This window comes from Lytechinus pictus, chromosome 18, assembly GCF_037042905.1.
Source record: "Lytechinus pictus isolate F3 Inbred chromosome 18, Lp3.0, whole genome shotgun sequence".
Taxonomy (NCBI): domain Eukaryota; kingdom Metazoa; phylum Echinodermata; class Echinoidea; order Temnopleuroida; family Toxopneustidae; genus Lytechinus; species Lytechinus pictus.
Window position 1 is genome coordinate 11,392,852 of NC_087262.1, and position 17,263 is coordinate 11,410,114.

Here is a 17,263-nt window from a genome sequence, read left to right on the forward strand (position 1 = left end):
TAGAGCAGCACTGTATAATATGTAAGACTTAAGGAATGACAGACCAGGTAGAGAGGAGCCTTACTATGGGAGCCATCTTAAAATGCCCCCTTCATGAAACAAAACCCTGAGTGGAACCCATCCTTTTTCGGAAGTGATTAGTAGGCCTACAGAACATGATTCTGACCCACCTATGTTATAACAATGTTCAATTTACCTATAGAACACGCGAGCTACTTCTTCCACTCTTTAAAAGGATTGTTCAAAATAACCACTCTGTCGGTTACGGATGCTCTAAAGTGCCATCGACTTAACGAGATGGCAAGACAAATTATCTTACCGTGCTGACATAATAACGCCATTATGTCAACATAGCGAGGAAAGTCGACTTACGGAAAATTGCAAGTCAACAGCGAGACACGCCATCTCGCCAGGTTGGCATATGAAAAGTTGTATGTCAATATGATGACATACGTTATCTCGATGTTGACAGACAACTTTCCATATGTCGACTTGGCGAGATAACGTGTCTAGCCATGTTGACATACAACTTTTCATTTGTCGACTTGGCGAGATAACGTATCTAGCCATGTTGACATTTTATAGCGAAAAGCATAAAATTCCATCACGATGTCGAGTCTTTTTTTTAAATATATTATAAATATAATAACTTCGCGCATGTACTTATCTGTTTAGTAATCTTCAGCATGATCGTTCAGTGTTTAGTTTAGACATTATGTTTTCAAAAAGTTCAGTCCCAAATGTAGATCTCCGATTATATAGTAATAATTACCGGTAAGATTGGTTTTACTTACTTTCTAATGAAATCAGTGTTTACCGCAACTCCTTCCACTTATCGAGAACTTGGCTCGATTTCATATCCTTCACAGTTGAAATGAAAACTATACCGCGTCGTGCGGGACACATAAACAAGAACAAAAATAGCAAAAGAAAGAAAAACAACTATATCATAATGGTATCGCTTTTACTACATTTTCGTGATATTAAAAGTATAAATGATGCTCAAATCTTAGTCGCTTTAATGCATCTTGAATTACTTGAGCGCCATCTTATGCCATTTGTTTCCCCAGAAACCACTGCCGACGCTCCCGGTGCCGCCTCTTCGCCAGAGTCTGGATAAATATCTGAAATGTCTGATACCTCTCGTCTCCAGAGAACAGCATGAAAGAACCACGGCAATCGTCAAGAAGTTCCTCAAGCCAGGGGGAGAAGGGGAGATACTGCAGAAGAAGATACTCGAAATTAGAGAATCAAAAACTAACTGGGTAGGTACCTTGATCTGAAAGGGGGATTTCAAGTTCGGTGTTAGTGTTGATTTTGTTGATGGTGTTGGAAGCACAATTTGGATTGTGTTTCCTAACTCCAAAACCTATTCTACGTTTACACAAAATAATGCCGATCACAATATTGATAGCTCAACACCTAGTTGGTGGCTTTTCGGGACCATCTCCATTTTATGTTTGGTGCTATTCCCCTGTAAAAATTGACCTAACACCAACACCAAAAGGTCAACACTGAACTTGTTATCACCCATTGTAATCACCCTTGACGGGGCCAGAATCTCATCCTTGGATCGGAGAGGGACAGAAAATTGTTACAATTTCATTTAACAATTTTTGCAAGCCTCCCAAACCCAGTTGTTGAGGACCCGGAGGCACTCGGATCTCGAAGGGCAGTGGTGTGTGCCCCCAAGATCTGAAACCATACCCTTATGGGGTACTTGGGAACTGGAATTTTACATGATTTGGGGTCTTGAGAACTGACTCCTCAAATGAGGGTCTTAAGAACGGGGGAGATGAAAAGGGATCAAAGTGATACGCTTTAATAAGAACGACTGGCAAGTTGTGAATGGTGGTCTTAAGAGCCGACATGCCCGTACTTCAGGTGAAGGGGGGGGGGGGTAATTGTATGCCAAAAAGTGGCAAGCGTTGTAAAAAAAAAAGTGGAGAAAATGGTATCACGTTGTCTGGAAAAGGGCCCAGGGGAGGTCCAGAGACACCCGATTTTTATGTGGTCCGTTCCAGAGCATTACATTTTTAGCAATCGTTGGTCCAAGACCCACCTATTTTCGAGTTGGCGCGGCACATTTGGTATCATGTTATAATTCGAGTACCCCCCCCCCCTCGAAGTCAATCTGCCCCAGTAATGATATGGTTCATCAATGAGGGGGGTAGACCTGAAGATCCGCCGTCAAAAGTCACCATGGGAACATTTCAGAACTATCCAGGGAGACATGAGTACCGAATATCGTAATATTATGGAACAACATGAGCAGGAATCCTGACGGAGAATATTGAGCGCGTGTCAGTTACACACAATAAACGTCAAAAAGTGATGAACTTGTTAAGGGAGTAGGAGGCGTATATCTTAAAGTCTAGATTAAAAATGGCAAAATCGAAGTGAAGAATCTAGTTAATCCTAATATGATTCCGAAATGCTCCACATGATATCTCAATAATCTTTAAATGATTTGCCTAATACCACAATAATAAAGTGGTTTCATGTATAGAATGTACGATATTATAATTCCTTTTTCTTTGATGTTTCTTCATATAGGTTTAAAATATGGGGCATGAGGTATTTGTCTTTCTGTTTGTTCTTTCTCGGAGAATTAAAAAAAATTATGTTTTGTTTTTATCGGAATGGATAATGACTTTCAAATGTTACCATATACAGACCTAAGTAATCTTTATGTTCTAAACATTGGACATGAATCTTTTTCAAAGTATACATTTCTTTTTTTGGTTGTAGAATTGATAATTACTTTCCCAAATTTCTTATTACAGACGTACGACTATTGGTTAGATGACATGTACCTGAAAGTTCGGTACGCCTTGCCCATCAACAACAATCCTGGTATGGTCTTTCCCAAACAACACTTCAGAGATGAGGGTCAAAGGTTACGGTTTGCCGCCAAACTTATATCCGGTATTTTGGACTACAAGGTTGTTATTGATGCGTAAGTATTACATCATCCATCTGGTCCATGCAGGGTTTGTTCAAGTCAAGCTAAATGAATGTACTTGCCGCGAACAATTACTTTAGGAGTAACTCTTTAAAATGAAGGTTTATTTTACCATGTCACCGTACAACTAGATCTAGGGGCCGTTTCATAGAGCTCTTCGTAAGTTAAGAGGGACTTTAAGAACGACTGGTGAACCTTTTTTGGTGTATACCATATACCATAAGAAAGGATCACCAGTCGTTCCTAAAGTTTCTCCTAACTTACGAACAGCTCATAATCATAATCACAATGATCACAACTCAGATAAAAATGCAGATGCAGAGTGCATTTTTGTTGCCAGTACCAGGTTCGATTGTAAAACTAAAAACATACACATTTCTTGATTGTTTGTCACGCTCGCTCCTACACCAACCTTCTTGTCATAGAATGTGTAATAGTTACTCTATATCGGTTTTGTAATATCGAAATTGTAAGTTTCACAAGGGGAAGAAGCAATTTTTCTTCTTTGTTTTTCGCGTTCCCTTGCACATCACTGCAAACTGCAAAAGTTTAATTGCATTATAACACTAAAATGTTAATTTCCACTGGCTCCGAAAGTGAATTCCTTATTTTCCCATTACTTTACTCTAACTTGCATATTCTTGATCCTTCTCTTGTGTGATATGCCCAGGCGAGCGTTACCCGTCGACCGGGCCAGGCACAACAAACCGGGTCAACCGCTTTGCATGGAGCAGTACTACCGATTATTCTCATCCTACCGGGTACCCGGTCTTTTCAAGGATGAATTGGTCTCGCCGGGTAGCAGTCTCATGCCCGAACCGGAACACATCATTGTCATATGTAAAAACCAGGTAATTATCACTTGGATATTAATAAGAATCAGTTTGCAAAATCAGCCTTTAACGTTTTATTTTGAACGCTAAAGAAAAGAAGAAACAAACTAAAAGTCTTTCATATTTTCGTGTTGATGTACAAGCAGATTTCTAAAATACACGTAAATTGGATATCAGAATTCAGATGTGTTTTCGGTCGTTGTTATTGTTGTTGTTGTTAATTCAATTATAACAAAATATTTTTTTCCATAAAGAAAGATTATCAGGTAATATTTATAATGTACACGCGCTCAACTCTATCGTCCTAATTGGACATTTTTGTGATGATTTTTGATTGGGAATTTATGTATATCCCGTCCAGTGTGTTTTGTCTAAATGCCCTTACACATATCGTAATATTGGTATCATAAAAGACGGTCTATATATCTTTTCCTACAGTTTTTTATCTTAGACGTCATAATCAACTTCAAACGACTGAGCGACCAAGACCTCATTAGTCAACTCAAAAGAATACTAGATGCTGCCAAAGAACACCCCGACTCCGTCCCGCTGGGTCTCTTAACTACCGCCGATAGACCCACATGGGCTGGTTCTAGGGCGAGATTAATAGAAGGTATGTTTGGAGCAAGAACTATCGTGTTGGGTTGATGTACATAGAGGAACACACCATCTATCTTACTCTGGTGTTAACATTTTGGTGTTAGTTCAACATCTATGGGTGTTTTTTACGACACCCTTGGTTGCTACTTTTACATCTTCTTTGGTGTTTTGTTCAATCTCTAGGGTAAACACTTCCGGACTTGGTCCTCAAGGGTGTAACCATTTAGGTGTATTTCAACATATATTGGTGTTATCACGACACCCTTGATTGTTACTTTTACATTTTTGTCTATGTTTTGTCCAATCTCTAGGGTGAACACTGCAGGGCGTGGTCCTCTAGGGACAGCAATTGGTGTCACTCTGAACACCTGGAGTTTTACTTTCGCTCATAAGTTTCTCGATACATTGCAGAAGAAATTGGTCAATCAATCAAAATTTATTTATTTTGTTTTATGCATTGCAAATCTTTATCCAAAGTAGCATGTTCATTTCTATAAAAAAAAATATGTCAAATTATAAATTATAAATATGTCATAATTATGCTGTTTGTTTTACATGTCACGTCGGCAATTTATTTTATTAATTGGGGTATTTACAATATATAGCGCACGTGTCCAACTTCATAGGTGCTCAATTAGGCGGTTCATCAAAAGTTTAATCATTGTGACTGTGTCGTCATGTCACCATGGTAACAGGGGTCATCACCCAATCAAAATGAAAAAAATGCATGGTACCTGTCCTTACAATTATGGCAAAGTTACAGTTGTAAAACTTCATGAAAAGGGCCCTGGGTTGGGCACCCTGGATAAATCAGCCATTATTATTTCCCTCCAATTTTCATTTTAAACCTTTTTTTCCGAACGTTTTTTCTTCCTCAACTTCAGATTCAACGAATCGTGATTCACTAGACATGATAGAGCGGTGTATATTCGTCCTCTGCCTTGACGACCAGATGGACTACCCTCCGCCCGAGGTCGGGAAGCCCATCGACTCGGACGACGAGCCTCTGGGTCACCATATGCTGCACGGCGGAGGGGTCGATAAGAACACCGGGAACAGGTGGTTTGACAAGACAATGCAGGTAAGTGCGGGATTTCATTTTCATGACTTTGGTATTATTGTTATAAAAGAGAGCTTCCGCTTCACTATTAACAGCCGATCTGGATTTGTTTTAAATCCTTGGAATATATAGTGTATGAAATTTAAGAAAGCACAATGTAGGTAATTAATTCATCACTATTCTTGAAGTGAAAAACACGTACATAAACCAACCATTTCTGAAATACTGTGCCTTCCAGAGTAAATTTAATTTTCAAGATTTATTCGATATCCTCATGTACTTTTTACATTCAAAGTCAGTACAATATTGACCTGAGATAATCGACAAGTTCTATGTTCTTGTATAGTTCATCATCGGTACCGACGGCCAATCAGGACTGAACTACGAGCATTCCCCGTCAGAAGGAGTAGCTGTTGTTCAGCTTGTCGAGCATCTACTGAAATACATGTACGTATGTTGGCAGGAAACTGTTGCAATAAATTGATAAAATAATCTCTCGGGGGGGAGCAGCATACATGTAGGTATTAACTTTCAGTTCAGTTCATTTTTTTTTAATCAGCATAAAAATGATATACATACAATATGTACAGGAATGACAAATGTTATCAGAGAAAATTGGAAACTTGTGAGTAGTAGAAAAGTCTAATAGGTTGGTATTTTCGTGATATCGATTAGTCAATTCAAAAAGTCACCACCTTTCCAAATAAAGACTGTCTATTTGTGCAGAGAGCGTAATTTTTATGAAAATTTTCAGTAAAGAAATGTAAGTTTTCAAAAGTCCGGGGGGAGCCATTGCCCCCGGAATGTACAGCCATGAGAACACCATCCGAAACATACTTGAATGTTCCATCTCTCCTGTCTAAATTGTCGACGCGTCGACAATTTCAACATATTTACTATCTTTGCAGATATATCATTTAGTGTACATCCAGTGATAATGAACTGGTGTTAAGTTTGCCTGTAAACGTGCTTGGGTCATAAGTGGTTAATCGCTCAACTTTCTGCCGGGGGGGGGGGGGCTGCCACACTTGACGTTGGTTATGATAAGTCATTTCTTAATCCATTTATAATCTCGTGATGAAAATAATTGCTTTTTGTTAACAACAAATATAGTCCTTCATGTTTTGCGTTGTTAACAAAATACAGATCTTGTTATCAGGAACGGCGTTTCCGATATCAGTAAATGGAATCAAGGGAGAAACAGCTGGCCAAACGTTTTGTACGTTCGCATATTCTGGCTGAAACGTCCAGTAAGTGGGCATTGTGGCATCTGTAATCCAAGATATTTTGAAAGTTAAAGCTTTGAGGTTCAAGCCTTCGTCGCGTCTTTCGAATTGTTACGTTGGTCCCAGACGTAGGTAGCAATCTGTCTGTTGAAATCAGTTACATATACACACCTCTTAAAATATAATGTACTTATCTTAAACAATCGTCTTATCTTTTTTTTCGCAGTGACTCCGAAACACACAAACGAAAATTGACGAGGGCACAGTCAATATGCGAGCTTCCGAATCCACGAAAACTCAACTGGAAAATATCACCGATTCTTATGCAAGACATCGAAATAGCCAAGGTCCAGATAACACAGTAAGTCTGGATTGACAATCATTGTGGGTCTTCGAAATCACACATTTACTATACAGAACTCATCTTCAAAGCATTGAGTGTTGAAAGTTATTTCGTTTTCTAAATCATTTGTTTTATAAATTCATCAATATGTAGATGATAATTGGTATTTTCGCATGTGTATTTAACAGGATTGAACAAAACACTGTAAGTTGTCAATATTATCATAATTGTTTCATTGCTAGTTTCATCTCTTTTTGTAATTGTCGTATTAGAATTTAACGGCGATTGATAGAAAATACCCCCCCAAAAAAAAAAAAAAAATTGTAATTTTGCAGATGAAGCAGCGATGTAGAGTTCTCTATTGTGTTGCAAATATAAAAGGAATTAATGTTACCGACAGTCATTAATCATATAATTTTCACCAATAAGATATCCATATTAGGCAATTGTTGCAATTATAAGAATAGTATTCCCCTCCTTTTGTCTTATTTATATATTTCGTATACATTTTTATGTTCTGCCTTATTAAATATCAGACTATACCACAATACTTTATATGGCCACCTTTGCCATGAATGTCTTCTTAATTTTACAATTATCTAATTAGTTGTTTTTTTCTCTTCTAATCGATCATTTCCAATTTTCTTAGTGCTGTCAACGATGCTGACGTCAAGCTATTACGGTTCACCCAGTTCGGGAAAAACTTTCCCAAATCCCAGAACATGAGTCCAGATGCCTTTGTACAACTAGCGCTGCAACTAACATATTACAGGTACGACGGAGATACCGGGTACAATATGTATATTATTAAAATTATATAATCGACTTGTAATTGCATATTCATGAAGACTCTTTTTTCACGAAAGAGTAAGAAACTGGATTGGATTTTCGTTTTATCTCTAGCGTTGAGGGAAAACAGTTAAATACAATTTTGATGAAAAATACTAAAACATGAAATATTCTGGACATGATCAATTACATCCTTCCACATAGGCACCCCACATACACACTCCTCTCAATCCAACAAATCGCTCACATCTCGAATAAACACTCACTTCCACACTTTCCTCATCAAACAGGTCGTTCACCATTCTTATAAACACCAACACCCACTCCGATCCTCACCAAACAAATCGCTCACTCTCACATAAACATCCCACACACACACTATTCCTCACCAAACAAATTGCTCTCCTCTCACGTAGCCCTTTCTCACTTGAACAAATCGCTCACTCTCTCATAAACATCCACAACCACAATCTTCCCCACCAAACAAAAGCACACTTCTCACATAAACACCCACTCGTATCCTTCCTCACGAAACAAACCCACATCTCTTACATTAGCACCCACATTCCTCATAAAATAAAGCGCTCACCCCTCGCACAAACATCAACACCCTTCCTTATTACACTAATCATTCACCAAACACCCACATCCTTCCTCTCCTCCAATATAGCTCACCTCTCACATATAACACCCACACCCTTTCTCATCCAATAAATCGTTCTCCTCCCCCATAAACCCACTCACACCCTCTCTCACCCAACGAATCGCTCACCTCTCAAATAAACAACCCTATACACCCACACCCTCCCTCGCCAAACAAATCACTCTCCTCTCGCATAAACTTCTACGCCCACATCCTTTCTCACTCAACAAATCGCCCACTCTCTCATAAACACCCACACCCACAATCTTCCTCAGCAAACGATGCTCACCTCTCAGATAAACATCCACATCCTTCCTCATCCAACAAATCGTTCACATTCTTGCATAAACACCCACACCCTTCCTCGCCCAACAAATCCCTCACATCTCGCATGAACACCCACACCCATTCTCACTCAGCAAATCCCTCACATCTCACATAAACACCCACACCATTCCACACCCAACAAATCCCTCACATCTCACATAATCACCCACACCCATCTTCACTCAGCAAATCCCTCACATCTCACATAAACACCCTCACCCTTCCACCCTCAACATTTCCCTCACATCTCACATAAATACCCACACCCTTTTTCACTCAATAAATCCTCACATGAACACCCACACCTTTTTCACTCAACAAATCGCCCACTCTCTCATAAACACCCACACCCACAATCTTCCTCAGCAAACGATGCTCACCTCTCAGATAAACACCCACACCCTTCCTCGCCCAACAAATCCCTCACATAAACACCCACACCCATTCTCACTCAGCAAATCCCTCACATCTCACATAAATACTCACACCCATTTTCACTCAATAAATCCTCACATCTCACATAAACACCCACACCCTTTCTCACTCAACAAATCCCTCACATCTCACATAAACACCCACACCCATTCTCACTCAGCAAATCACTCACATCTCATATAAACACCCACACCCTTCCACCCTCAACATTTCCCTCACATCTCACATAAATACCCACACCCTTTTTCACTCAATAAATCCTCAGATCTCACATGAACACCCACACCTTTTTCATTCAACAATTCGCTCACCACTTATATAAACACCCACACCCTTTTTCACTCAACAAATCCCTCACATCTCACATAAACACACACTCCCTTTCTCACTCAACAAATCCCTCACATCTCACATAAACACCCACACCCTTTTTCACTCAATAAATCCCTCACATCTCAGATGAACGCCCACACCCTTTTTCACTCAACAAATCGCTCACCTCTCATATATAAAACACCCACACCCTTTCTCACTCAACAGATCCCTCACATCTCACATAAACACCCACACCCATTCTCACTCAATAAATCCCTCACCTCTCAGATGAACACCCACACCCTTTTTCACTCAACAGATCCCTCACATCTCACATAAACACCCACACCCTTCCTCACTCAACAAATCCCTTACATCTCCCATAAACACCCACACCCATTCTCACTCAATAAATCCCTCACATCTCAGATGAACACCCACACCATTTTTCACTCAACAAATCGCTCACCTCTCACATGAACACCCACACCCATTCTCATTCAATAAATCCCTCACCTCTCCCATAAACACCCACCTCATATCAGAACAAATTGCCAACTGCTCACATAAACATCCACACCCTTCCTCACTCAACAAATTGCTCACCTCTCATATAAACACCCACACCCACTCCCTCCCAGAACAAATCACCCACTGCTCACATAAGCACCCAAAGCCACATAAAAGACTCTCATCTCACTTAACCACCCCACACCAACATCTTAAACTTACATGTACGTATCCACCAACTTTTTAACCTATCACATTATCATCTACCCCTTTTCTTACTCAACAACTCTGCTCTTGCATAAACATCCACAGCAACTCGCTTACCCCTGCTGCTCCTATCATTTCTCAGCAACTTAATTAACGCTTAAATAAACACGTCCCATCCACATGGTTCCTCAGCGGCTGTGGGTGTGGATATGGGATGTTAATCAGTCTATTCGCACACTATCACACCCATCCCGTTTCTACCTTCACCTTTCCCCATCCAACGACCTGCTTACCAAGCTTTCATGTCAACAAACAATTTCTAACTATCTCAACTCCTACAACAAACAATTTCCAACTATCTCAACTCCTACATCTAAACATTCGTGTAAATGTATGACCTCAAGAGGCAAATTAAAACGCTGAAATACTGTAACAAATCCCATGAAACAGTTGCACTCCTACCTTTTTGATGGTATACATTATGTTCTTTGAAAAATTATATCTAAAATAAGTATAATCTCATTATAAAGGTCTTGTAGAATATATGGACGTCTAACGAGTATGTACGAAAGCGGTTCTACCCGTCAGTTTCAAGAAGGAAGGGTAAACAACCTGATATCTAAATAATGAATAAAAATAATCTCATTAATGTTATCTTCCTTTTGCTCTTGAAGAATATACGGACGTCTAACGAGTACGTACGAAAGCGGTTCAACCCGTCGGTTTCAAGAAGGTAGGGTTGACAACATCCGAGCTGCTTCACCAGAAGCCTTAGAGTTCGTCAGAGCAATCAAAGGAGAGAGAGAAGCAACTGTAAGAAAGGGAAATTGACGTTTCCTCTTAATCTATTCCACGCAGCGTACAATTACGTCATATGGAAGCCATAATTAATCAAATGCATCTTATTATCTCGTTGTTCTCTCTAGTATTGTCAGCTGCATGATTGAAATGGAATATCAAGCATTTGAACTGTCTGGATTATTAACACTAATATGTATAAACCAAAAATAAAAATTGTTTTATGCACATTTTATGTTCTATAAAATTATGGAGTAGCTCCTTGGTTCGGGGATCATAGGAAAATGTGAATTACTGACTTCAAAAATCTAATTCTACAGAGCAATATCGAATGTTTGGAAACTCATCTTGGGCAAATCGTTAAAAGTGTAAAGTTATATTGTTGATAATTGTATTGAATGAATAGAAATCACCAATAAAACATTAATTATATAGATCAATAAACAGTCAGAAAGTGCCAACGTTGTTTTGTTTTGGTTCGAGTAATTTTCTGTCTAGGGCAGTACAGGTAATGTGAATGCCTCATTTCATCAAAGTCGGTGAAGCTCACTTCAAGAGTATTTCAAGTTTCGATTTCTTTCAAAAATGCATATCAGCATTCCAATTCATTACTATACGTAGATAGAAGTATGATGTGGTGGATATCATATGGTATGTTTTACTGGATAAATCTTGCGATTTTACCTGTATAAAACTTTTTTTATCTGGATATTAAAACATATATCAGGAAATGCATAGGACTTAAGATCATGATTTTTGCCTGATGTTTTCAAATATCTGAGAAAACTAAGAATCCGATTACTGATATCTGAAGATAAAAGGGCCTTTTCACACGTAAATCTTGAATCATCATTGTAATGATGATTGTAATTCGTCTTTAGAATCATCGGACCTTTCACACGGAAAATTCGTGCTGTAATTTGAGTGAAACTTAAAGTTGAATTTGTGATTGTGATTAGCGTTCGTGATTCTAGTTTGGTTTCACACGTGCTAAAAAAATCGTCATTAGCCTTATTTTTCACTGGAGTCATCATTCAAATTAAGACATATTTTTTACCGTGTGAAAGGGTGGAAAATAACTGAGAATCTCTATTTATGTTTTTAGACGCACTATAAATATAATTTAAGGCATTATTCACATTTATTTTCGTTCTGTTTCTAACTTTAGATAGAGGAAAAGAAGTTTCTAATGAGAGAAGCAATAAGGGCACAGACCGAGACATGTTTACAGGTATTTTTAGTTGTTTTTCCTGTTTTATTTCGAACCATATCCAAAAATTGCCTTCGAGATAAATTAAAGATATTTTGGGCCACGGATATAACATTAAACGTTCAATTATAAGTTACATTAGGCGATAACACACAAGCATATCATTCAAATGGGCGTTTACTAAATATTTCCCTTAATGAGGAATAGTTCATTTCGATGACGGATCGATTGATTTGTTGAATGATTGATTGCTTGGTTAATTGAAAATGATACTGTAATATGCTATAATAGATGTCAATACATGTTGGTTTATCCATACAAATCGCGAAAATGAAATGTGTAGCATGTTACGTGAACGATGGGGCCCAGTAGATAAGTCTCCGGACATTGAAACAAGGGGATCTTGGTTTCCAATCCCTCGGTAATTTCTTGATCAGCCCGTGTTAGAGATATTTCATATCATATAAATCATCTAACATGCCTGACATTTTACCTACTTCCAACTCACTAAGTACTGATTTATCACTTAAACGAATATTTCATTTGCTATTGTTAATTTTTATTATATCTGTTATTTTTATGTCATGTAAATTGGGAAATAGCTATAATAAATTCGATTTAAATCAGCTCATAATCACAATAATATTTGTATACGATAGACAATCACTGGCCAAGGCTTCGACTGTCATCTTCTATGCCTGAGAGAAGTCAGCAAGGAGATGGACATGCCCTTACCAGATCTTTTCGCTGATGAAGCTTTCGAAATCAGCAATAGGTTTTGTCTCTCTACCAGTCAGGTGAGTTAGACCTTCGTTCTTCATTTTGTGGAAGCGCCGTGGTTTAGTGATTCGGACTCTCGCCTTGCAATCAGATGGTTGTGTGTTCGAATCTCACCGCGACCTAGCGTCCTTTGGCAAGGCGTAAATCCACACTTTGCCACTTTCCACCCAGGTGTTATATGGGTAACCATAAGGATAAGAAAGCATATGTAATATGCCTTGCAATTGAGTCTTTGAACTCTTGTTGGAATGCTTCCCAGGGAGTGGAGAAATTGCATACATTGTGTGGGGGCATGTCAGGATCCGATGACCGGGGTAATAACAATTGCAATGTGGAGCGCTTAGAAACAAAATGTAATAAGCGCTAAATAAATGTAACTATCATTAATATTCTACTGCCACTTGAAAAACTGACATTTGCATCTTTAAAGATGTTCATGTACTATTGTCTGTATACATTGTCCAGTTTTCTTATTGTGGTTTCGGAATTACATAGGAAGGAGCAGATATAGAACGATGAGAATGTGTTTTTCTCTGTTGCTGAACTGAAAGAGTGAAGTTGGTGGAGTTTTTAATTCATGTAATTATTTACCTGATAAAGAAAACGTGTATGCTTGTATTCAGAGCAAGCAATTAGTGGAAAGAAGGCGTAAAGTCCTCTCTGATGGATATGGTAATTAGAATAAATACATTAACAAAGTGCACTAGCGCACCAAGTGGGAATCGAACCGGGGTCACCGAGTTGTCTAACCTCCGCTCTACCGACTGAGCTATCACGCATCCTGAAGATGTGCAAGAAGGATACTGCATGATGTTGACAGAGATTTGAAAGTTTGAACAATTAATAATAATGGTAATTATTGTTGCGACATTGTAGCTTACTGGTACTTTCGAAAAAAGAGGGCACGTGGACACCAACGCCTGACATTGGCTAAGGCAGCATACATGTCATTGACATCATACGCGATGCAAAGAGAGAAGGAAACATATTTTGATGGTCAACGTCAGATTTATACGACATACCACCTTACTTGACAGAATTCGCCTCGCAAGAATCACATTTAGCACAATCATTCAACACTATCATGTCTCTTCTCCTTTACAGGTTCTAACCAAACTGGATACATTCATGTGCTACGGGCCCGTGGTCCCGGATGGTTACGGCGCCTCGTACAACCCACACGAGGACTACATACTGTTCGCCATAGCCTCGTTCAAGTCTTGTCCTTCAACCGACTCACACGTCTTCCGCGCAAAGCTTTACCAAACGCTCATCGATATGCACGAGCTCTGCACGGGGACCAAACCGACCACCAACAACAACTCCAACGGTTACATGAAAGGGTAGATCAAGGGGATGACGAGCCCTGGCTAGAATCGGCCGAAGTTTCAAAGAGAATGAAACCCTGGGAACAAGTTATTTTGTGTGATAACATAATATAAATATATAATATAAAGAAATCCATGAAAGTTTGAGAAAAATTGAACAAATATTAAAAGAAACTTATGAGATTTTGAATTTTGAGATCACTAATGATGTGGAAATCATCATATTGGCAACGCGAACAACATGTGTGATGTCACACTTGTACTACTCCGACATTTTAAATACCAATCTTACTCAAATTCATGTTAAAAAATCTATACATAGATCAGGGTTTTTTTGATGGGGGAACTTAGTCATGTAATAGAGGCAACATGGACAAAGAATTTGTATTATCATTAGAATGAGCATTAATAGATGATTAGGGTAGTATTTCTAGTGTACAAAGGGAGGTGTTGTAGTTGTGTGACATCACAAACCTTGGTCGCATTGCCAACTGGAGGATCTCCACAGCATTAGTGATTTCGACATTCAAAAGCTTTCAAAAAATTATTGTTTGTCCAATTGTTCTCAAACATTCCTTGATTTTTGTTCATTGCGTTTTTATTTTTTCTAAATTTTCATTCATGCTAAAGGTTTCATTTTCATTTAAGGGGTTGTTACACCTGAATGTCTTAGTCAGCGTATGCCGACGCGCGAAAGCTATTTTTATCTAATCAAATTTCTTGTTATCAAGAAAACGGCTGGGCAAACGTGCACAATGTCGGTATGCGCTGGCTTAAATATCCAGATGTGACCCAGTCTCGATTCCTCGGTAAGACGTTCTTATATAACACATCAATAGACGACATCTTTGGCAACTGAAAGCTCTTTGACGTACTGTATTTGAAATCGAATTCTTTGCAACGTTTCTTACGATTATCATATTTTTTCGAAATCTGGTCACTAAACATGATAAAGGACATCCAGACCCAAACGTGATCCATGTGTGCTACCCATACATGTATATCATACGGGCGTCGCGTCGTACGACCGTCGTACGATAAGAGAAACCTATAAGGCTCATGTGAAAGTGGGTTGATAGCGTATTCCGTAGAGACCTCTTGTTACAGTCACAAATACCTTCACGAGCACCGCACGAATGATTTTACTTCATTTATGTATTTAAAAAAATCGTTCGTACGGTGTATGTAAGATTTGTGTTCGTAGCATTACCTGACGTTGGTTTCAATTTGTCAGCCTCGTAGTTCTGTCATGTAAGGTGATGTAAATGACGTGTCACCTAAATGAATGACGTCATTAATATAATCGGTTAATACACAAATATACACAGCATGCGCATGTATACAGACTGTCTGTCCCATATCCTGGCGATAGACACTTTTGGGGGAAATGCACGTTGTCAAAAAACGATTGATAAGTCGGGCACCAATCGTCGAGTTTGGGCACACTCGGTGTTTTACCATCACGCACTCGAGTGAGTGCATGATCTGTATGTAATTTAAAATACGTAAAAATCATTCACACACTGGACTGAGTGAATGAATGACGGCTTATGGCATGAACGGCCCGTCATACACTCGGTGTCTCACCTCACTCCATCGACTTTGTATACCGTTTTTTAGGAGGCCTAAAGAAATATCATTTCTCCTGGTGCACAGTGGTAAAAAAAATGCTAGAAACGACACTTCGTGCTTAATGTGTACAAAAATAGTGTTAAAACGTCTTAATAGAATCGATTTAGACGATTTATAAGTGTTCCACCATTAATTCAATGAAGAAAAAAACGGAATCAGACTTATTTCTCATCGAAATATTTTTATACCTGATTATCAATTATCGCTTTTTGACAAATGCCTGATTAAAGACAGGTTGTTGTCGGGTATACTGTTTAAATATTACTCCGATATGTAATTAGTGTGTTTTTATAAGGAACATAATGTTATAAGAGTCACTATGTTAATGTTTTTATTCATTACATTTTTAACACTTTCGCAAAATTATACTCCGAATAATTTAAACCATCGATGTTTTCGTAGCCACTTTGTTTTTCTCTAAACTCTTCTATGCACTTCATGAAAATCACTTTTAATAGATATGCAATTATTAAACATTGTAGTGAAGACTGAAGAGTGTTTTTACATTTTCTTTTCGTTTAGGCGTGTCTCATATAATTCCGAACAGCAAGCCTGAGCATTTTCGATAGACAATGCCCCGTTTACAAATCTCTTGATATTGGGTTGAAGGGCCCTATTATTGACGCAACGGATTGCGAAAAAAGAAAACATCCAATCAAAATGATCGTTGCACGCGCACATCCATACAAACGCTAACAATCAACCTATCAGAATCGTCTTTCTGAATATGTTTTTCTTTGTCTCGTGTTGGTTGTTTTTATCTTGTGTTTGGTTGTTGTTTTTTTATCCCACATAATTATTTTTTGCTTGTAAGGTTTCAGGTGGGTGGTCACAATTTGTAAAGACGTAAACCTTTACCTAATCACCTTATTTTTTTTTCATTTGGTATATTTATTTGTACCAACTATTCGACCTATTTTGGAGAAATTATCGAAAATTTATAATTTCTTGATGACATATAGACCTATGTATAGATAGATAAATTAAATTAAGGTTGCACAAAATATCGTATTTGGGAATTTCATTTAAAAAACAGCAATATGTCGAAAATCACATTGAAGTGACTTGTAAACCATACAAATTTAAGCAAATTCCTCTCTTAAATCTGACATTTTCTTTGGTAAACATTGCATTTTTATATGCTCGGTCTGCTAAAAAAAAAGAACACCCTATTCTTGTTTTGTGTGAGTTTGCTTTTTTGTACATTTTACGGTCGGTATGATTAGTGAAACAGAAGCGTTTTATAGGCCTAATCGCAAGAC

The 17,263-nt window shown here is 38.3% G+C and overlaps 1 protein-coding gene across 2 annotated transcripts in view; it reads left to right on the top strand.

The window, feature by feature from the left end:
• LOC129281748 (choline O-acetyltransferase-like) overlaps positions 1 to 17,263 on the top strand; it is a 30,793-nt gene extending 13,530 nt beyond the window's left edge. The window contains exons 3-15 of one of the 2 annotated variants that reach the window (XR_010296485.1): positions 1,071 to 1,265; positions 2,787 to 2,959; positions 3,636 to 3,816; positions 4,237 to 4,411; positions 5,283 to 5,479; positions 5,805 to 5,905; positions 6,911 to 7,045; positions 7,677 to 7,799; positions 10,928 to 11,066; positions 12,220 to 12,282; positions 12,921 to 13,058; positions 14,146 to 14,901; positions 15,000 to 16,134. Coding sequence is in view for 1 of the 2 variants with exons in the window: in XM_064113200.1 (XP_063969270.1) it covers positions 1,071 to 1,265; positions 2,787 to 2,959; positions 3,636 to 3,816; positions 4,237 to 4,411; positions 5,283 to 5,479; positions 5,805 to 5,905; positions 6,911 to 7,045; positions 7,677 to 7,799; positions 10,928 to 11,066; positions 12,220 to 12,282; positions 12,921 to 13,058; positions 14,146 to 14,388 (1,863 nt within the window). In the remaining variant the exon portion in view is untranslated. Of the gene's footprint in view, positions 1 to 1,070; positions 1,266 to 2,786; positions 2,960 to 3,635; positions 3,817 to 4,236; positions 4,412 to 5,282; positions 5,480 to 5,804; positions 5,906 to 6,910; positions 7,046 to 7,676; positions 7,800 to 10,927; positions 11,067 to 12,219; positions 12,283 to 12,920; positions 13,059 to 14,145 lie in introns of both variants that reach the window. The other variant, XM_064113200.1, reaches the window with a different exon arrangement.